Below are 23,351 nucleotides of genomic sequence, written 5' to 3'. Positions count from 1 at the left end.
AAATTCACTATTAGCAGCACAGCCTTTGGTCAATTGGGAAGTATATATACAACTTCGCACAATACTCAACGCCTACTGACAGCAGTTTTCCCTCTTTTCGTCTGTTTCTGGATTGCCTACAGTGGGCCTCTCAAGGTGCTTGATAGGTACTATGAATGGTCTCCTGGCAAATTCCGTCAAAAGGAGAAGGGAGCCAGTGCGGGCATCCCTACTCAGGCATCATGCCCAGTACTGAGGTTCTAGATACACTTAGTCAGCTCCATTACGCAGGCCGCTCACATGCTTGATTCAGAGTGCTGAGCTCTGTCACTGGAAGGGATTGCCAGTTGGTCAGAGGAGAACATTTCAGGATTGGCGCCGAGCTTCCTTGAAAACAATACAATATTCCCACCAATTCCGAAGATTGCTCAAAGAGCATTTGAGATATCATTGAAAACCTCCAATCCCTGCATAAAGAACAAGGAAGGGAAGAAGGTCCACATAAACAGTGTAAGCCCACCACATCCAAACTAGCTGCCTACCTGACACCTCCTGCTCCACCTAAGAAGGTGTCCCTGGTTCCCTCGTTGGTTTTATCAGATGGCTCAGAACACATATAACTGGAGTAGAAGCAAGTCATCACCCTCAATCCCAAGGGACTGCCTAATAGGACTACATGGGCAATCAGCTAATGCAGTCCAAACTTGGAGATGGATCCCAGCACTTCAGGTGATCTCATTCATTTCTGTCAGCTGTAATACTCCTTTCATTAGTGGTATGAGACACAGTTCAGTGAGGGGCCAATTGCATCTGAGGTAGGTCATGGGTTCAAGTCCCGGTGTCAAGCTAAACTCATATGTAATGCTGATGCTCCCTGTGCCTTATCAAGCGAGTAGTTCACAGCTTGCTGTAATCCAGATGAAAGCAGTTGAGTGACACCATCCTGATAGATGGCAACTCTGTGCTGCAAATGGAGCAGATATTGTTGATTGCTAATTATTTATCTTTATTAAGTGTTTCCTTACTTATGATATTTTGGCAGATGGGGCTCGTCAGCCATGGTTGGCAGCTCATCTAGGAGATGGAAAACAACAATCTCAAACCTCCGCTGCCTTGCAGCTATACCCACTCACAAGGAAAGCTTCGGGAGTAAACCCTGAGGAAAAATCTGCAGCTGGAATCCCTAAGGCAGTCGGACGTTAAGTTCAGCATTGACTGGCAACTCCTGCGGGGCTGCAGTTGCCAAACTGCGTCAGTCTCTGCTGTTCCTTTGGGTTTCTGAGCTGCGTGGAGAGGGGAGCCGGCTACATGGTCAAAAGCTTGTTCTCCGTATCGGACTGTATACTAGCTTGTGTATCATATAGAAGCTCACTTACTGCCCTTTACACCGCTGCAGCTTAGGGCAGCAATGAAGGTCCTCCTAACGAAGGGTCTCGGCACGAAACGTTGACTGTACCTCTTCCCAGAGATGCTGCCTGGCCTGCTGCGTTCACCAGCAACTTTGGTGTGTGTTGCTTGAATTTCCAGCATCTGCAGAATTGCTCGTGTTTGCATCCTCCATCTACATTGCTGTTTCCGTAACAGTTATGTTTTTGGATCTGACAGAGTTGTTATCCCTGAGTTTAACCCCCACACTTTGAGGGCAGGTTGTCCACTCTTAGTCTGGCCTCCAGCAGACCTATTTGACTTGTTTGGCATGGGTGACCCTACCAAGAATCAAAGCACAAGGCCCTGACTCCAGCCAACACAGCTCTCCGGGTCATTGAGACATGCAAGCCTCCAAACCCTATGTCAAGGATGTGATCCCTTGGAGTATCAAATAGACAGCTGGAATGCAGTATCCATTGTTGACCTTGACCAATGGAAGGTCTCAAACCTATGATCAGATTAAAATAAATAAACATTGATTGTAATGTCCAGGCTTGTCTCTGGTCATTTCTATGTCAACGCAGTCTGCCTGGTAACAGAAGGGTTTTTTTTTGCTTTCAATCCCCACATCAACACATGAATTCTGCTTCAGGAGCAACGCTGCGACTTAGGGTTTCATCTGCTGGCATCAAAGACCTATTCTGCCCAGAACCTCCTGAAGCTCAGAGATCACGGAGCAGCAAATAAGTAATGGGACATAGGTTACCCGTGACGTTGCTGGTGCGTGGGCGCCGCAGGTCAAATCCCAGAATCAGAATAGGGTTTAACAGATCTGGGAAAACGGATCAGCCATGACGAAATGGCAGAGCAGACTCAATGAGCCAAATGGCCTAATTCTGTTCCTATATCTTAAGGTCTTATGGTCTAATATCACTGGCATATGTGGTGAAACTTGTTGCCTTGCTGCAGCAATACATTGCAACAGATAATAATAAAAACTGTGGTTGTGTTTCGTTGTTCTCCAATATCAGCAATTCATCTGCAAACGATTTCTCACCATACGAGGAGACAACATCAGTGCACTGTTAACAGCCAAGATAAGAGAACAGCTCAACTCAACCAACAATCACTCGAGCAACACATTTTCCAAATTATTTCCAATAAAAGCAATAAATTACAAAAAGAAGTAGATACTGACATAGTGTTCATGGGTTCATTGTCCAGTCAAAAATCTGATGGAGGGTAAGAAGCTGTTCCTGAAACATGAAGGCTCCTCTTCATGGTAGCAATGAGAAGAGGGCATTCCCTGGGTGATGGGGTCCTTAATGATGGAAGCTGCCTTTCTGAGGCATCACTCCTTGAAGATGTTCTGGATGCTGAAGGTCAGTGCCCATGATGGAGCTGGATGAGTTTGGTATCTTTTTCTAATTCTGCGCAGTGGCCTCTCCAAACCAGATGTTGATGCAGCCAGTTAGAATGTTGTACATAATACATCCACAGAAATCTGAGTGTCTTTGGTGACGTACAAATTCTCTTCAAACAAGGAGGAAAAGCAAGTTAACAGTAAGAGGTGAACACATTAATTGTCTGTTCCTGATTTTGCAGGTTGGACTAACGCTTCTCTTTGTCTATTTTTTAGATTCCATCAACAGTCAGGTCCATTGACAACGACAAAATCTTGGCATTCCGACAACACACCCAGTTCTTATGGGATGCTTATTTTTCTTCTGTAGAAAGGATTGTATCAACCACGCTGGAGGTAAGTGAGGGATCTGATAAATCTGATGTATTTTTGTTCTATCCTGACTGTTCCTTTGGGCATGTTTTCATATTATTGTCATCATAAAGCACTGCAGCACAGTACAGGCCCTTTAAAGTGTTGTGCCAACATTTTAATCAATCTAACCTTTCTTTCTGACATAGCCCTCCACTTTTCTGTCATCCACTTTCCATCATCCATTGTAAATCGTCCCATAGGTTTGTGTTAACTCGGGGGTGCTGGGCGGCGCAGCTCAAAAGGCCAGAAGGGCCTATTCGGCACTATATCTCAATAAATAAATAAATCTTAAGAGAGTCTTAAACGTCCCTGACGTATCTGCCTCTACTACCACCGTGCCCTGCACTTTCCTTCAATCACCTTATAATTCCACTCTGGGAAGAAGTCTCCGGCTAACCACTCGATCTATGCCTCATCATCAAGCTTGTTTCAGTTGACCAGTTTATCCTTTTATCCTTTTACCGCCCACTGGGTCACTTGGTCTGGCGCGTAATGTTAGGATTGGTCTCCCTTTGGGATTAACGGTCACGGCGTGAACGTTCCTGACTCGACCCATTTACTCCAGACTTGCAGGCATTGCTCCCCCCGAGACCCAAAGACACACTGCAACAAAAATTGAAATAGGTAAACAGAACTCGGATCCACGGCACCTACTACAATCAGCTTGTGCCAGTTTCCCACTGCCTAAAATCGAGGAAAAGCTTTGCTACAGTGGAGGAACTACCTCACGGAACATCCTCCCAAACATACAGGATTGACCTCTGGCAACAAACAGAAGCCAGAACCCCACCAAACAATACAGCGCCAGACCCCACAGAAATGTTGCCAGACGGGGCACTGCTTGACAGACGGAAGAGGTGCACTCTCAACAGAGCGAGAGCGGGAGTTTGTAGGACGGGAGACAATCTGGTGAAGTGGGGTTTAAAGACCAGCGGATCCTGTGAGTGTGGTAAAGGGTGCAGAACATTGAACACGTTCTGCGCAACTGCCCACTCTCACCTGATTCAGCTGACACTGACCTGCTCAACATCAACCAAACAACACTACAGTGGCTGTCTGGTGTGACAAGCTATGATGATGAGTTGACCAGTTATGAACTAGCGAACAGTGTGACTATTCACAATCTCTGCTAATAGTTGTAACACTCGTACACTCAATGACCACTTTATTAGGTACACATGGACATCTGCTCGTTAAAGCAAATATCTAATTAGTCTGTCATGTTGCCACAACTCAATGCATAAAAACATGTTTGTTGTTGTTCAGTCGTTACGTCAAGTCCAACTCATCATGACCTCATGGACCATAGGGTCTTCATGGCAAGTAGATTGCCAGGCCTTTCTTCCGCACAGATACTGCTGCTGCCCAGGTCGGGACCTGGCTGGGTTTGAACTCAGGACCTTCTGCCTTGAAATCCAGTGCTGATGCCACTACACCACCAGCTGGCCCATGAAAACATGTAGACATGGTCAAGAGGTTCAGTGGTTGTTCAGACCAAACATCAGAATGGGGAAGAAATGTGACCTAAGTGACTTTGACCGTGGATTGATGGTTGGTGCCAGATGGGGTGGTTTGAGAATCTCAGAAACTGCTGATCTCTGGGGATTTTCATAAACAGCAGTCTCTAGGGCAAGGGTTCCTAATCTTTTTTATGCCATGGAGCCTTACCAGTAAGCAGGGGGTCTGTGGGACAAACTCTGGAGTCTAGCGTTTACAAAGAATGGCACAAAAAACAAAACAAAGAGCTCAGCAAGTGGCGGTTCCCAGGGCGAAAACTTCTTGTCAATGAGAGAGGTCAGAGGAGAATTAGCGAACTGATTCAAGCTGACAGGAAGGCAACAGTAACTCAAATAACCGCACATTACAATCACGTATGCCGAAGAGTCTCACTGAACGCACAGCACATTCAGCCAGGGTATTGGATGTGCTACAGCGGCAGAAATCACAAATATGCTCAGTGGCCATGTTATTGGGTACAGGAGGTAACTAGTAAAGTGGCCACTGAATCTAAATACACACACACCGTCCTGTTACACCTCATTCAAGGTAATTCTAAATTAAATGGCATTGTATGTAAAGAGCTCCTCTGCACCATCTGCACAAGTAGGACTTCCCGGTGGCCAAACATTTTAATTCCAATTCCCATTCTTGTTCCGGTGTGTCCATCCATGGCCTGCTTTTGTGCCAAGATGAGACTACCCTCAGTGTGGAGGAGCAGCAGCTTCTATTCCACCTGGGTACCCTCCGACTCAAAGGCATGAATTTTGATTTCTGCCCCGGTAAACAAATTTCACCCGCTCCCCTTCCTCCATTCCCCACTGACTGTTCATTTTTTCTCAACTGCCTATTAATCTCCTCTCCTATCAGATCCCTTCCTCTCCATCCCTTGACCTTTCCTACTCACCAGGCTTCACCTATCATTTTCCAGCCAGCCTCTTTGCCCGCCCCCCACCTTTTTATTCTGGCATCTCCCCCACCTTCCACTCCAGGCCCGAGAAAGGGTCTCGGCCCAAGAGGTCGACTGTTTGTTCATTTCAATAGGTGCTGCCTGACCTGCCGATTTCCTCCTGCGTTCTGTGTCCGTTGCTTTGGATTTCCAGCATCTGCAGACTTTCTTCTGGTTTATGTAAAGAACACCTGCTGCCTTATCCCATGAATAACCTAGTAATGTCTCAATATGTGACCCAGCACATTTCATTAAAATAGAGAGATTGAAGTTGATTAAAGTCTCAGACTGCTGTGTGTATTTTAATTAACCTTCTAGCCCTAGTTCCAGTTTTGTAGATGCTGAGACTTTCATTACTGGCAGAACATTGGTCCCCTGTAATTGACAAAAGGAGACAGGTGACAGTCTCAATTGTCACACTGACCTTTGCTAAGATGCTTCTGGGTCACTTAGTGTAGTTAGTTAATTCCAGGTTTTTCCAAATATTGAGCGAGCCTCCTCGTTGATTCCTAGCTTGTATTTGTATAAACCTAACAAATTTTAAATGTGTTAACAAATTCATTGTGAGAGGACTAGGATGTAAGGGCAAGAATGTGATGCTGAGGCATTGGTCAGACTGCAGCTGGAGTGTTGTGGGCAGTTATGGGCCCCTTATCTAAGAAAAGATGTGCTGGCATTGGTGAGGGTCCAAAGATTCACAAGAATAATTTCAGGAATGAAAGTGGTTGCATAAGAATCAGAATCAAGTTTGATATCATTGGCATTTGTCGTGAAATCTGTTAACTTTGCACCAGCAGCACAATGCAATACATGATAATAGGAAGAAACATGTGACTTACAGTAAGTATATATATTAGATACTTAAATAAGTAGGGCAAAAATAGAAATACAAAAATAGGAGGTAGTGTTCATGGGTTCAATGTCCATTCAGGAATTGGATGACAGAGGGGAAGGAGCTGTTTTGCTGTGCTTTTGAAGGCTCTGGGCCTGTACTCACTGGAGTTCAGAAGAATGAGGGGGGATCTCACTGAAGCCTATTGAATATTGAAAGGCCTAGATGTGAGTGGATGTGGAGGGGGATGTTTCCTATGGGAGCAGGGGTCTAGGACCAGAGGGCACTGCTCAGAAAACCAGGATGTACATTTAGATCAACGCACATAAAAATTGCTGGTGAACGCAGCAGGCCAGGCAGCATCTATCGGAAGAGGTACAGTTGACATTTTGGGCAGAGACCCTTCGAAAGGTCTGACGAAGGGTCTCGACCCGAAACATCGACTGTACCTCTTCCTATAGATGCTGCCTGGCCTGCTGTGTTCACCAGCAATTTTTATGTGTGTTGCTCTAAATTCCAGCATCTGCAGATTTCCTCGTATGTACATTTAGAACTGGGATGAGAAGGAATTTCTTTAGCCAGAGGTTAGTGACTCTGTGGAATTCATGAACGGCTATGATGGCCAAGTCATTGAGTATATTTATAACGGAGGTTAATATTAGTCAGGGTATCAAAGGTTACAGGGAGAAGACAGGAGAATGGGGTTGAGAGGGATATTAAATCAGCCATGGTAGAATGGCAGAGCTGACTCGATGGGCTGAGTGGGCTAATTCTGCTCCTATGTCTTATGGTCTTAACAGTTGCACAGCATTAACTTACATACACTTTAAAGAGAACTGAGCTACAAATCTATAAGTGTGAAGGATATGCCTCTTTCTCCACGGACAGTCTGACAACTCTCTGATGTTTTTTGAAACTGATGTCCTGTCCTCCCCTTCTATTATTGAATGGTCGTTAGACATCAGCCGAGAATCTGACTTTACACACAACGACGAAGAAAATAGGGGAGTTCTAACTGCAAACATCAAAGCTGGATACCTCAACCAACTATCAGCCAAGCCTATCCAACGTTCTCTTTATTTTTTTTTGAAGTTGCATGGACCAGCCATCGCTTTGAGGCGGAAATTTTTACACACCCTGAAAACTATCTAGCACCTTCTTCATCATCATTATGTGCTGTGTCATGAGCCGTTGGCAATCATGGTCTATCCATGCTCATGATGGTTCTTGGCAAATTATTCTACAGGAAGGGTTTGCCATTGTTTTCTTCTGGGCGGTGTCAATACTCTTCAGAGGTTGTCTACCTGGCATCAGTGGTTGCATACCAGGACTCGTGATATGCATCTGCTGGTCATACAACCATCCACCACCTGCTCCCATGGTTTCATGTGACCCTGATCAGGTGCTACACCTTTCCCAAGGATGACCTGCAGGCTAGCAGAGGAAAGGAGCACCGTACACGTCCTTTGGTAGAGATGTAGCTCCACCCTGCCACCCGACCAGAACAGCACTTTATATTAACATCATATAAATGATAATTCCAGCTGAGCGGCAGCAAGGGCTATGTGTGTGGGAGCATTTCCGTTACCGTGCAGCCGTGCACCCTCACAGCTCAGAGGGAACAGTGTTTCTGAGTGTCACTTGAAAGATGGTGCAACCTGTTACATAAGCAGTAACAGCCAGGATAATCCGGTCACTCTGGGCAGCATTTCCTGAAAGAGAACTTTTTCTCCAAATTGACTTTGAGATCGTGATGATTGGCTGCACAATACCCAATAAACCTGATTCTAGTTTGTGGTTAGTGTCAGTCAGAAACAGGCGCTGGATACTTGAACCAGTCACTCTTTCTTTTAATCCAGAGTGGTTTCTTTTCACAATTGGCTTCACCGATATTGCTCATTTCAATAGTGGCTTCTGATCAAAAGACTTTGTTACACAACAGCACAAGAAAATAGGAGCAGTGATAGGCCACTCAGTCCCTCCAATCTGTCCTATCATTCAATATGATCATGGCCTCAGGTCTCTCTCTATGCCAGTTCCTCATAGCCCTCAATCCCCAAATCTCCCAAAATAATCATTTACCTCCTTAAAAATAATTCTAATGAGCTAACTTTCACAAGTTTCTATGGCAGAGAATTCCAAATATTCACCACACTCTGTTAGCAGAACGGCCTATGTATCTTGGTTTTAATAGCTGGCCCTTCATGTCGATGGTACTGTATACATTTGCAGAAGCTGACTGTGGGAATAGCAGGGGCAACTTAAAAAAGAGAGGCTCAGCTCAACAAAATTTTTAAAAATAGAGAACTAAAATGAAGTTAAATGAGCCAAGCAGCTTACCAAAGGCCAGTCTGACTAATGACAAGTGTTTTCACCTCCTCCCCCTTCTTGTCCTGGCTTCTCCCCGCTTCCTTTCCAATCCTGATGAAGGGGCGTGGCCCAAAACATGGACTCTTTATTCCTTTCCATCGATGCTTCCTGGACTGCAGAGTTCCTCCAGCATTTTGAATGCATTAACCAGAAGGAGGTAATGGGCAGATGAGGAGGTGAGAAGGAGTGAGAGGGTAACTAGAATGAAGAATGGACAATTAGAGAAGGCGGGGGGTGGAGGGAAAATTGCCAGAAGTTAGAGAAATTGATGTTTGTGCCATCACATTTGAGGCTGCCTCATACAGAATATGAGGTGTTTCTCTTCCAGCCTTGGTGTGGCCTCATCATGGTAGCAGAGGAGGCCATGGATAGATGTGTCAGAATGCGAATGGGAAATCAGATTGACTCAACCATCAAGCTGTTAATAAAAAGGGACAATTACACTCAACTTCAATTGCCCCAACATTGAAATGTTCCTTCACTCTCACTTAAATCTTTAAATCCTTAAATCTCACTTTAAGGACTCTTTATCTCATGTTCTCATTATTTATTGCTATTTATTTATATTTGCATTTGCAGTTTGATGTCATCTGCGCTCTGGTTGATCTTTCATTGATCCTGCTATAGTTACGATCCTATGGATTTGCTGAGTATCCCCACAAGAAAATGAATCTCGGGGTTGTATATGGTGACAAATATTGAATGTACTTTGATAATAAAATTTACTTTGAGCTTTGAAATTTGAAATGGGTAGCCACTGGGAGTTACTGCCTTTTCTGGCGGACAGAGGGAAAGTGCTTGAGAAAGTGGTTCTGCAATCTGTGTCAGATATGACTGCAGCAAGAATCATCTGGAAGGAATGGGTGGGGACAGATGGTTCCCAGCAGTGTCTAACCTCAAGGCTGAGGGGCTGCAGAGAGACTGTGCTGCACACTGCTATTATTTCCCATGAAATTTTAATTCTGCAGCCAGGAGACTGCAGAGCTTATTAAAGAAATATGAGTGACCCATAAGACTTGACAGATATGATCTCTCTCTTGTTTATTTAGTTATCCTTAAATCCATCTGAACTACTCATCTCACAGTCTGTGGAGCAGCAAAAATTGATCCAAAATCAAAACAGAGCAATTGCTGCCAACCTGCGACCATACGGAGAGGTCATACGCGCACGGCACACCCACAGCTCCAATGATTACTCCAAAAAGTCAAATTCCCTGTTTCTGTACTTTATTAACAATTAGCAAATGCACAATTAAGCATTATTGAGCGTTATCTCAGCAGTCAGCAAAGATATGACCTGCATGCTCCCAAGCTACAAACAAAGGTTCAAAGGTTCATTTATTATAAAAGTATGTATGCAGTATACAACTCTGAGATTTATCTTCTCCAGATGGATGTGATACAAAGAAAACTATGGAAGTCAGTTCACAGAGAAAAATCAAACCCATTCTCCCCCCCCACCACAAAAAAGAACTGCAACATGATCATTGACCCCCAAATGCCCCTCCCCTACAAAAAACACAAGAGCGTCAACCCCCAAACCCTCCTCCTCTGTACAAAAAAAAAGCAAGGACAGAAAACTGCCACAAAATAAACATGAATATATATTTTATTCCCTTTGCTTTTACCACCCCCTACCATCATAAATGCATAGTATAGAACATGTGGCTCCTATAGTCTGAGTCAGAAATTTCCCCAGAATCTCTTTCAAAAGATTACATAGTATTTTGAGAATCTGATCATTGTATCCGACTTGAAATCCACAATAATGTACATATTTTCACGGACATGTTAAGGAAGAGGGCTAAATAGTGTAATGATTGAAGTATTGTGATAGTGACAGGTGTCAGTCAGCATCAATAAAACAGGAGATAACTTGTGATGTATTGTCCGTTCAGCAAAAGAATAAATATCCCTCTTGGAAGTTCATTATTAGAGTGCCTCTGATTTTTACAGATTGGTTCCTGCCATTGTGTTTCTATTTCATAATTGTCAGTAAATTCCTCCAACGGGACAGCACGGTAACGTAGTAGTTAGCGCAACGATTCATGGTACAGGCAACCCAGGTTCATTTCCTGTCGCTGCGTATAAGGAGTTTGTACATTCCCCCGTGACCGTGTGGGTTCCTCCGGGTGCTCCAGTTTCCTCTCGCAGTTCAAAGAGGTAGGATAATTGGTCATTGTAAATTTTCCCATGATTAGGCTAGGATTAAGTGGGGGGGGTGGTTCTGGGTAGCCACTTCGAAAGGGCAGAGGGGCCTATATTTTTTAACATATTCATTTTTCAGATTCTAAGTATTGCTGGCAAGACTAGCATCTATTGCCCATTCTTATTCGGTCAGGTTCGGAAGTGATTGTTAGGTCACTTTGGGACGCCATGGTAGCACAGCGGTCAGCGCAATGCTATTTCAGCTCGGGGCATCGGAGTCGGAGTCTGGAGTTCAATTCCAACACCATCTGCAAGAAGTTTGTACGTTCCTTCCTGTGAGCATATGGGTTTTCTCCAAATGCAGTCCAAAGGTATATCGGTTAGTAGGCTAATTGGTCATTGTAAATGATCCCATGATTAGGCTAGAGTTAAAGAGGTGGGTTGCTAGGCAGTGCGACTCGTTGGGCTGGAAGAGCCTGCTCTGCACTATCTCTAAATAAAAAATAGCATTTAAGAGTCAACTACATGGGTTGGACCTAGAGTCTCACCCAGGTCAGACAGGGTAAGTAGAGCTGATTACCCTCACTGAAAGGCATTAATGAAGCTGGTGCATTTTCACAACAAGCTAGTTGTTTTTGCAGTTATCATTATGAAGCATGGTTCATTTTTACTTAAGTGTCACTGAGATTTCAATTTGAGGCTCTGGATCATTTGTGTAGGTCTCTAGGTTATTAATCCCTCCACTCTGTCATGACAATAACCAACTGACTATCTTAAGAGCTGCTTTTCAATTTTAATTCAGAAATAAGTATTCCCCAGGACAACACACAGAAAACACTGGAGGAACTCGGCAGGTCAGGTAGCATCGATGGACAGGAATAAATGGTCAATGTTCTGGGCCAAGCCCCTTGACTGGCCATTTATGCCCCTCCATGGATGCTACCTGACCTGCTGAGTTCCTCCAGCATTTTGGGTGTGTTACTCTGGATTTCCGGGCGTCTGCAGCAACTCCTGTGTTAAAGTATTTCTCTGTACACTGCAATAGATCTTCCAAATAATGGCCATTTGGAACTTAGACATCTACCTGAGAAAGAAAGCAGGACCTTGGTTTGATATTTTCTTAAGAAGCCAGCAGCTGCAAAGGTGTAGCATGGCCTTGCATTAAATTAGATGCTATCTAGATTTCTATGATGATCACACGAGTAAGACTACGGATTTCTGGCTTAGACGAAATGGCAGCTAACATAATGAGAGACATTGTCTTCATCCTCATCTCACTGTTGTCTAGCTGGTGACTACATCCAAGCACACACATCTGTGTACAATATGTGGTTCGATAAGGAGGACTGTAGTGGAAAATTTTTGCAGTGCTGTCCATTTCAAAGGTTAAAATCTTGTAAATTTTCATGTCTTGCTTAGCCTGGCATAAGGACAAAATAGACAGAGCCAAATTATTCCCATGTTTGTAGTTGTATTTGACTCTGAGCAGAGCTTCAACCCAAAATCCTCTTCATCAATAAAAGATTTTTCTTATTATCCCAAGTCTCTGCCTTGAGCTCATTTAATTCCTGCGGTTCTTATGTCCAGACTGAATAATTCCAAAAGTATTATTGTCAGATTCCAAACTTGAGCAGTAGGTTGTTTAAAGCAACACACAGAAAATTCTGCAAGAACTCAACAGGTCAGGCAGCATCTATGGAAATGAGTAAATGCTTGACATTTCGGGCCAAGATCCTTCTTCGACACTGAGAGGGGAGGGGGAAGGTGCCTGAATTAAAAGGTGTGGGGAGGTAAGTTGTTTAATTCATCAAAAGGCAAACTAACTGTTTTTTTCAACCATGACCCGTGAGCAAACTCGTTTATTCCAGGTACAGCAATGCCTCACATTTCAAATCCTCATCCTTAGAAAGGTATTGGCATTGAGGGAATCTCTTGGCAAGTACAGAGTGTGTAATAGAGAATGTAAGAAAGAAATTATAAGGGCAATATTATCTCTAGTAAGTGAAATTAAAGAGACCCCAAGACGTTCAAGGTGTAGAAGGACTAATGGGATGCCAGAGAAAAGCTAAGTTTCCTTAAGGACCTGAGCCAAGCATTGTGGGGAAGGTTCTGAATGAATACTTTTCATTTGGATTCAGCATTAGCTTGGCTTCATTTCACCGAAGAAGCCAGAGAATGGTAGTAAATGGTTGCCTCTCTGACTGGAGCCCTGTGACTAGTGATCCACCAGGAATCAGTGCTGGGTCCGTTGTTGTTTTTCATCTGCACTGTATATTATTGATCTGGATGATAATGTGGTAAACTGCATCAGCAAATTTGCAGATATCACCAAGATTGGACATGTAGCAGACAGTGAAGAAGGCTATTAAAGCTTGCAATGGGATCTGGACCAGCTGAAGGTAAAATTGGCTCAAAAATGGCAGATGGAGTTTAATACAGACAAGTGTGAGGTGTTGCACTTTAGGAGGACAAACCAGGGTAGGACCTGCACATTGAATGGTAGGGCACTGAAATGTGTGGTAGAACAAAGTGATCTGGGAATACAGATCCATAATTCCCTGAAAGTGGTGACATGGGTAGATAAGATCATAAAGAGCTTTTGGCACATCAACTATCACAAATCTGAGTACTGAGTACAGGAGATAGGATGTTCTGTTGAAGTTGTATGAGACTTTGGTAAGGCCAAATTTGTAGTATCGTGCACAGTTCTGATTATCTACCTACAGGAAAGATATCGATGAGATTGGAAGAGTACAGAGAAGATTTACAAAGATGTTGGACTTGAGGACCTGATTTATAGGGGAAGATAAGTTAGAACATTTTTCCCTGGAGCATAGGAAAATGAGGAGACATTTGATAGATCTATACAAAATTATGAGGGGTACAGATAGGGTAAATGTAAGCAGGTATTTTCCAGAGGTTGGATGAGACTAAAACTGGATGTCATAGGGTAAGGGTGAAAGGTGAAATATTTGAAGGCAACCTGAGGGGAAACTTCTTCACTCAGAGGGTGTAACATTTACAGGAGTTTGGATAAATACTTGGATGGGAGGGGTACAGAGGGCTATGGTCCAAGTTGTGAGTTGATGGAACTAGGCAGAATAACAGTTTGGCACAGACTGAATGTGTGGGATGGTCTATTTCTGTGCTGTGGTGCTCAGTGATTCTATCTATATTCATCAAGGAGAAGGACATGGAAGGTCATGAGCTCAGCGAGGCTTGTGGGGTAATCTCGAGCAGGTTAGTATTAAGAGGTGGGATTTAATGTCATAATGATGCATACAGGTAGGTAAAATACCCATGGCTGGGTGAGATCTATCCCAAGCTACTGTGGGAACCAATGGAAGAGATAGCTAGGGCCCTGACAGAGATTTCTTTGCATCCATGGGTGAAGGCCAGAGGGTAGCTAATGTTCCTTTATTTACAAAGGGTAGCAGGGATACACCAGGTAACTGGAAGCTGGCGAGCTTTATGCCAGTGGTAGAGAAGCTATTGGAGAAAATTATAAGGGATAAGGCAGCAACTGATTGGTCAGTATGGCTTTGTGCAGAGGAAATTTGGTTGAATTTTGAGAAGGTGATGAAAGCAGGATGGTGATCTGTCTGTATGGACTTCAGTGAGACTTTTTACAAAATCCCAAATGATTAAGGCATACAAGATCCAAGACAAGCTAGCTAACCAGATGCAGGTCTGGCTTGGTGATAGGACGCAGAGTGTGACAGTGGAAAGTTCCTTGCCTGGTTTGAAGTCTGTTACCAGCAGTGTACCACAGTGGTCAGTACAGGAATGCTTCTTGTTTGTGATACATTTTAACGACTTGGAGGTGAATCTAGGAAGCGTGATTAGTAAACTTGCAGATGACACCAACGATGATGGTGTTGTGGAAGTGAGGAAGGTTGTCTAAGGCTGCAGCAGAATATGGATCAGATGGAAATCTGGGCAGAGTGATGGCAAATGGAATTTAATCTTGTCATTCGCAAGCTGAAAGGTAAATTAGGGGTAGGATCAATAGAGTAACTGGCAGTGTGGTAAGAAATATTGTTGAACAGAGGTACCTTGGGGCTGAAGGTGTATGGTTCAAAATTAGGATTAAGGGTTCAAATCCTTACTTCCCTGAAAGTGCCAACACAGGCAGATAGGATGATGAAACAATATGATATGCTTGTCACCACTGGTCAGAGAATAGAATATGAAAGTTGAGACATTTAAACTCAGTGGCCACTTTATTAGGTGTCACCTGTACCTGATAGAGTGGCCACTCAGTGTTTGCTCGTGGCCTTCTCCTGTAGCCACTTCAAGGTTTGACATACTTTGTGCTCAGAGATGCTCTTCTTCACACATTTGTCAAAACGCATGGCATCTGAGATACTGTCACCTTCCTGTCGGCTTGAATCATTATAACCATTCTCATCTGACCTCTCTCATTAACAAGACATTTTCGCCCACAGAATTGCTGCTGACTGGATGTTTTCTTTTTGTTTTTTGCACCATTCTCTGTAAACTCTAGAGACTGAAAGTCCCAAGAGATCAGCAGTTTCTGAGACACTAAAACCACCCTGTCTGGCACCAACAATTGTTCCACGGTCAAAGTTACTTAGATCACATTTCTTCCCCATTATGATGTTTGATCTGAACAACAACTGAACCTCTTGACCACGTCTGCATGCTTTTATGCATTGAGCTGCTGCCACATGATTGGCTGATTAGATATTTTCATCAACGACCAGGTGTACAGGTGTACCTAATAAAGTGGCCACTGAGTGTAGGTGAGCACGCAGAGAATGAAAGTTGGGATATTTATGTTGAAATTTCACAAAACACTGGTTAGATTTCACATGGAATATTGTATGCAATTCTGATCATGACACTAGGTTGTGTTGGAGAGTGTTGTTTCTCCTGCAACGAAGGAGGTTAAGGGTTGACCTGTTAGAGGTATATAAAACTATAAGATGGGGTAAGTAGTCATGGCAGGGGATTCAAAGATAAGATGTCGTAGGTTTAAGGTGAGAGGAAGGAGCTTTAAAGGAGATTTGAAGGTAGTTCTTTTTCAAAACACAGGGCTGTGAGTTCCAAATATCAACTACTAGATGAGATGGTGGGTTAAGGGCCGATCACTATAATTAAATAGACATTTAGTCAGGGATTTAATTAAATAAGGCACTGGAGGATACAAATGTAATGCAGATGACTGGGATTAGTGAGGATGGACAAAATAGATGTGATGAGCCAAAGGCTGTAGAATTGTATTTCTGGTTGTCTCTTCCTAATCATGATCAGTGATTCTCGTAGAATAAGCTCTGTGGACAGAATGGCCGGATTTTCTGGTAAGAACAACAGTGTTCTCTGCTAGTTTCAGTTTTTAATGAGAGGATATTACACGTCCACACATGCGTGTAAGGGTCACTACAGCATAGTTTGCTAAAATATTCAGCTTAAAATACATGGAGGGCATGAGATAGCAGCAGCTACCAGGTAGCCACTGATATCGGAGCTGAGTTGGAAGGAATTAAGGCTGGCATATTATGAAACCAAATACACTTTTAACGACAAGAAGAAGAAGAATTGCCCAGCAATCTGCTTCTCAATGAAAATTTAACGCTGGTGCAACTTTGTCTTTAGATTGTGCTCCTGCTTCTTCTTAGCTCTGTAGTCTTTCATGATTCTACAAAACCCGTGGATCTTTTATGTCCTTCTACTTAACCCTAAAATGAATTGCTCACAAGAGGTTACCTATGTTCAGGTGTGAAGACCCAACTCTTTGGGATTCACTTTCACACCTTTCTCTTCCTAATTTTCTTCACTTCTTTGAATCACAGATCAAAATTTGCTTCACAAAAAACACTTGTATTCTCCTATGCTAATAATATTACTATTTAGCTTGGCAACAATTCTTTTGATAATATTTTTGAAGTGCCTTAGGATGTTTTGGTAGATTTTAACTACCATATAAATGGAAATTGATTTTGTGTCATTTCCTTAGAATATGTTAATTTTTTTAATCCATTTTTTAATATAAATTTGACTTTCCCTCTATTTTTCTTTCTTTTATGGTATAATTAAGATGTAATTCAAAATCTTGAATGACACCTTCTGGTTTAATCACCTATGAAGATTTTCCAGCAGATTAACTGAGAAGAATGCCCTTGCTTTCTTTTCCTCACTCCAGGATTGACATTCCTGAAATTAAATTCAGTGTAAGTGAAAGAGGGAAAACAAAATGAGGGAAAGAAAGACAAACAAAAATGTACTTTGAAAATAAATCAGCATTAATCAAATTATGAAAAAATGAGACAAAGTCCAATCCTACTTAGAATCTCAAAGTCAAGTTATTGGACTATATAGAATTTCAGGCAAGCCTTCCACAAACTCCTTGCAATAAGCAGTATGCTGCAATGGCTCTCCAGTCATTCTGGTGCTGTGGCTAATAGAACATATACTGATACATTACTTCTCGGTACTTATTAGTTGTTATTTTGTAGATACTGGTTTAACTCCCAGCAAGAAGATTACCGCACTGAATTGTGCAGTTACACTCTGTAAGGTCTAACCCAGATGTTCATTGGTGCTTGCTGGTTGGCACAGAGTTGGTGGGCTGAAGACCCTCTTTCAGGGCTGCCTGATCCTTTGGAGAGCTGCAACCACACCCTACTCCATCAATGTCATCAAGAGGACATGGCCACAATCATCATGAAGAAACGTTGGAGATGGATTGGTCACACGATGAGAAGAGAGGCCAATTCCATCATCAAGGCAGCACTCGATTGGACTCCTGAAGGGTGGAGGAAATGTGGGAGACCAAAGACAATGTGATGCTGTACCGTAGAGGCAGAAGTGAGGACGCTGGACAACACCTGGGGCACGATAGAGAAGATGGCCAAGGACAGACACAGATAGAGGACCTTCATTGCTACCCTAAACTCCAGCAGCATAACAGGCAGTTTCTAAGTAACCTTCGCAACTAACGATGTGGATTAAATTAGACACGTCTCAAAAAGGCAGTATGGGTTAGGTCAGGGGTGCCCAAACCTGGGTTGTGGAAGGGGTCTATGGCAAAAAAAAAGATTGAGAACCCCTGGGTTAGATAATCATGACCTTTCCAATAGGATCTTTGATTCTATGGAAGTTGATGGAAAACTTTCCATTAGACATAGGAGCAGAATTCAAACATTCAGCCCATCGAGTCTGTTCCATCATTCCATCGTGGCTGATTTATTATCCCTCTCAACCATATTGTACTGCCTTCTCCCTGTAACCTTTGACACCCTTACTAATCAAGAACCTATCAAGCTCTGCTTTAAATATACCCGATGACTTGGCCTCCACAGCCACCTGTGGCAATGAATTCCACAGATTCACCACTCTCTGGCTAAAGAAATCACTCCTCACCTCTGTTCCAAAGAGAGGTCCTTCAATTTTGAGGCTGTGTCCTCTGGTCCTAATTCCCCCTCTATAGGAAGTATCAGTGAACAGAGAATCAAGTTTGTCAGAAATGGAAGAAATTAGAAATGTTTTGACAAAAGAGAAGAAATAGAAAAAGTGAAAGAAAAAGTTTACAATAAGGTAGAAATGAGAGAATGACAGGCGTGTGGTTCAAGGCAAAGGGGATAGTACTAGGAGAAGGAATGGACTCAAGCTTACAGTGCCACACTCTAAAACCATGCATACGAACTCCCTCTTCCCTGCACAATCACTAACATCCTGATCATTTACAAACTGGATACACATTCATGTATTTAGACCACTGTGGGTCAAATGGAGCCTTGCTACATTGTGAGGGAGAAGACACAGGAGGAGAATTACGCCATTCGGACCATCGACTCTGCTCTACTGTTCAATCATGGCTGATTTATTTTCCCTCTTAACCCCATTCTCCTGCCTTCTCCCCATAACCTTTGATGCCCTGACTAATTAAAAACCTATCAACCTCCACTTTAAATGTACTATGTCAGTGAGCCATCTGCAAAATCAAACTTGGCTCTATGAGTTGATCAGTGGTCAATTAATCAATTAGCTGCTGTGTTTCCCACAGTAAATTCACAGTCATTATTCGCCATCTGTGAATAGATTTAATTTGAAACTCAATGTACCGTGGAATGGACTGAACTGGACTCTTTGACTACGTTTATTATGTGAACTGTTAAAGTCCCAGTTTCAGCCTGGCTGCTCAGCTAATCAAGATGCAACGTTGGTTCCTGTTCTTTAGGACAGTGAAATATTTGGCTGGTATACTAGCTTTGAAAAAAGTCATCAGGTCACCAGAGTATTGTGCTTTATTTATTCCCCAGGATGTTTTAAAAAAAAAGATAATCAAAGCAGAAGAGAAATGGCTTTATTTCTGTGTAACATCAGAATCAGGTTCAATATCGCTGGGATATGTCGTGAAATTTCTAATCTTTTCAGCAGCAGTACAATGCAATACATAATAATAGAGAAAAGAACGTGAGGTACTGTAAGTAACGATATATTAAATAGTTAAATAAAATAAATAGTATAAAAATAAATAATTAGTGATATAGTGTTCATGGGTTCAATGTCCATTCAGAAATCAGATGGCAGAGGGGAAGAAACTGTTCCTGAATCACTGAGTGTGTGCCTTCAGGCTTCTGTATCTCCCCCCTGATGGTGGCAATGAGGACAAGGCATGACCTGAGTGATGGGAATTCTTAATGATGGATGCTGCCTCTTTGAGATATCGCTCCTTGAAGATGTCCTGGATATTACGGGGGCCAGTGCCCATGATGAAGTTGACTCTCAGCAGCTTATTTCGACCCCGTGCTGTAGCATTCCCCCCCCCATACCAGATGATAAAGCAGCCCGTTAGAATGCTCTCCACAGTACATCTGTATAAATTTACAAGTGTCTTAGTGACATACCAATTCTCCTCAAACTCCGAATGAAATGTAACCACTGTCATGTCTTCTTTGTAACTGCATCGATATGTTGGGCCCAGGATGGATCCTCAGAAATGTTGACACCCAGGAATTTGAGATCACTTACTCTTTCCAGTTTAACAAGTACTTTGATACAACAACATTCAATTGCTACTGCGTGATTTTAAGACTCCAAAGACTTACTACATAAAACACTTAACAATATTTGATGGATGTCCATCTAGCAGAATAATTTCTACATTCAAATTTCAATTAATATATCTGAGAGGCAAAAGGAAATGCATTGGTGGCTTGCATCCAGCCAGAGATCTGGTTAGCTTCTCCATATAGTAGACAACATGGCAGCCTCCATGGGGATTTGGGGAGCATAGTGACATAGAACATGGTTTGAGCAACATCCAGAAAAAAGCTGGAGAAACTCAGCAAGTCAGGCAGTATCGATGTAATGTACCCTCCCCACCTCCCACCACCTTATTCTGGCTTCTGCCCCCTTCCTTTCCAGTCCCGATGAGGCGCTTTGGATCAAAACCTGGAGGTTTTGGGCTGAGACCCTTCAGCTGGACTGCAGAGGAAGGGGTCAGAGGCCAGAATAGGAAGTGGGGGAAGGAGAAGAACTGCAAGCTAGCAGGTGATAGGTGAGACCAGGTTAGGGGGAAAGTGGATGGGGGGTTTCAATAACGAAGTTGAGAGGTGATAGCTGGAAGAGGTAAAGGACAGAAGAAGGAAGCTGATAAGTAGAAACAGTGGACCATGGAAGAAGGGGAAGGAGGTGGGACACTAGGGAGAGGAGATGGGCCAGTGAGGATTTTTTAAATTTCTTTCAAGGAATTATGGATCCATGTTCCCAGATCCCTCTGTTCTACCATACTCCTCATTGCCCTGCCATTCACAGTGTAAGACCTACCCTGGTTGGTCCTCCCAAAGTGCAACACCTCACACTTGTCTGCATTAAATTCTATCTGCCATTTTTCGGCCCATTTTTCCATCTGGTCCGGAACCCATTGCAAGCTTTGATTGTCTTCTTCGCCATCCATTGCACCCTAAATCTTGGTGTTATCCACAAATTTGCTGATCTAGTTAGCCACATTACCATCCAGATCATTGATATAGACGGCAAACAACAAGGGACCGGGCACCAATCCCTGCAGCACTCCACTAGTCACAGGCTTCTAGCCAGACAGGCAACCATCTACTCCCACTCTCCGGCTTATTCCACAAAGCAAGTGTCTGATCCAATTTACTACCTCATTCTAAATGCCAATTGACTGAACCTTCTTGACCAACCTCCCAGGCTGAACCTTGTTAATGACCTTGCTGGAGCCCCTCAAGACAACACCCACTGCCTTGTCTTCATCAACTTTCCTGGTAACTTCTTCAACCACTTAGCATGCACAAGGCTATGTTGACTATTCCTAATCAGTCCCTATTTAAATATCCAGTAAGTAAAATGCCTTCCAATAGCTTTCCCACTGCGGATGTCAGGTTCACTGGCCTATAATTTACTGGTTTATTCTTAGAGCCTTTCTTAAACAACAAAACAACATTAGCTATCCTCCCATCCTCCGGCACCTCACCCGTGGGTAAGGATGCTTTAAATATCTCTTTAAATAGGGCCACCGCAATTTCTGTACTAGCATCCCACAGGGTCCAAAGGAACAACTTGTTGGGTCCTGGAGACTTATCTATCCTAGTTTGCCTCAAGGAAACAAACGCGTCCTCCTCTGTAATCTGTAAAGGGTCCATGCTGCTTTGCCTCTGTCCATCTCCTGAGTAAGTACATGTAGCCCCCCCAGCCACCCTCAGGGTCGCTCGGCTCGCTGTCCTCCAGGGAAACAGCCTGGGCCCCGGCAAACTGGGTAATTCGTTTGTGTGGATGCTGTGTGAGGTACCCCACCCCGCCCAAATAACAGACAATACACCAGATGCAATTAAATGATATACAGTTTATAGATATTACTGGAACTATATAATTAAAAGAGAATAAAATATAAAAGGAAAATAAAAGGCGCCACACTTATCAAAGTTCAAACTCTTCGTGCACAAAAACTGTTGGAGCTCAAGGACCTTCTTCTTCACCCTGCGACCCCTCGGACCACCTCGACCGGCCGCCTGGGACCAACAACGGTGGTCGACCAGACGCTCCACACGAGTCCGTCTCCGTCTCCTCGCCGAATGTCCCGCTCGGGGTCCGACCCCGTTAGCAGACTCACAGCACCTCGTCCATCCTCTGTCTCGCTCTCCCGCCTTCTCCCCCAAAACCCCGCGCATACAGTATCTTCAAATACACCAAAACCATAACAACTATCCCAATTGGTTAATTACACTCTCTTATCACACTCTAAAGCAAAAACAAGCTGCTAGCGCAAACTTTCTCAGCGTTTAACACAAAGCCGCATTCCCCAGATTAACATAACAAAGACATCATTTTAATTAGCCTCCGCAGTAACATAAAAGTCAAAACCCCCTTACATACAGATGCAAAAAAAACCAGTTAAGATTCCCCCTACCTCTTTTAGCTCCATGCATGAATTTCCACTCTGTTCTTCCATAGTCCCAACTTTGTCCCTTGCTATCCTTTTGCTCTCAATATATCTGTAGAATCCCTTAGGATTCTCCTTCACCTTGTCTATTAAAGCAACCTCATGCCTTCTTTTAGTCCTCCTGGTTTCTTTCTTAAGTGTTCTCTTGCATTTCTTATACTCCATTAGTACCTCATTTGTTCCTGCCTGCCTATACCTACTATACACTTCCTTTTTCTTAATCAGGGCCTCAATATCTCTCAAAAGCCAAGGTTCCCTCAACCTATTATCCTCGCCTTTTATTCTGACAGGAACATACAAACTCTCTAATCTCAAAATTTCACTTTCGAAGACCTCCCACTTACCCAGGACACCTTTTCCACAAAACAACCTGTCCTGATGAAGGGCTTTGGCCTGAAAAAATCAACCGTTGATTCTATTCCACAGATGTTGCCTGGCCTGCTGAGTTCCTCCAGCATTTTGCGTGTATTACTTTGATTTCCAGCATCTGCAGATTTTCTTTTGCTTGTGTCCCAATTCACACTTGCCAGATCCTTTCTGATGCCATCAAAATTGGCCTTACTCCAAAGTGGAACCTCACCCCGCAGACCAGACTTGTCCTTTTCCATAATTAATGGTATTGTGATCACGAGATGCAAAGTGTTCCCTTTACCAGACTTCTGTCACCTGCCCTGTCTCACTCTCTAATAGGAGATCTACTATTCCTATCTAGTTGGGAGTTGAATGTACTGATTACGGAAACTTTCCTGAACATATTTGACAAACTCTTTCTCATCCAGCCCTTTTACAATATGGGAGTCCCAGTCAATATCTGGAAAGTTAAAATCACCTACTATCACAACCTTATATTTCGTGCAACTGCCGGTGATCTCTCTACAAATTTGCTACTCTAAATCCCATGGACTGCTGGGCGGTCTATAAAATAATCCTATTAATGTGATCATAACTTTCTTATTCCTCATAAAGTCTCACTGGCCGAGTTCTGCAGTCTGTCCTGACT

The 23,351-nt window shown here is 43.2% G+C and overlaps 1 protein-coding gene across 1 annotated transcript in view; it reads left to right on the top strand.

Moving 5' to 3' along the window:
• LOC134338127 (exostosin-1-like) overlaps window positions 1–23,351 on the top strand; it is a 354,420-nt gene that overhangs the window by 277,244 nt on the left and 53,825 nt on the right. The window contains exon 4 of the mRNA XM_063033681.1: window positions 2,987–3,106. Coding sequence (XP_062889751.1) covers window positions 2,987–3,106 — 120 coding nt within the window. The remainder of the gene's footprint in view (window positions 1–2,986; window positions 3,107–23,351) is intronic.

The sequence above is a fragment of the Mobula hypostoma genome, chromosome 26 (assembly GCF_963921235.1).
Source record: "Mobula hypostoma chromosome 26, sMobHyp1.1, whole genome shotgun sequence".
NCBI classification, from domain to species: domain Eukaryota; kingdom Metazoa; phylum Chordata; class Chondrichthyes; order Myliobatiformes; family Myliobatidae; genus Mobula; species Mobula hypostoma.
This window is presented reverse-complemented; position numbering and strand designations above follow the sequence as displayed.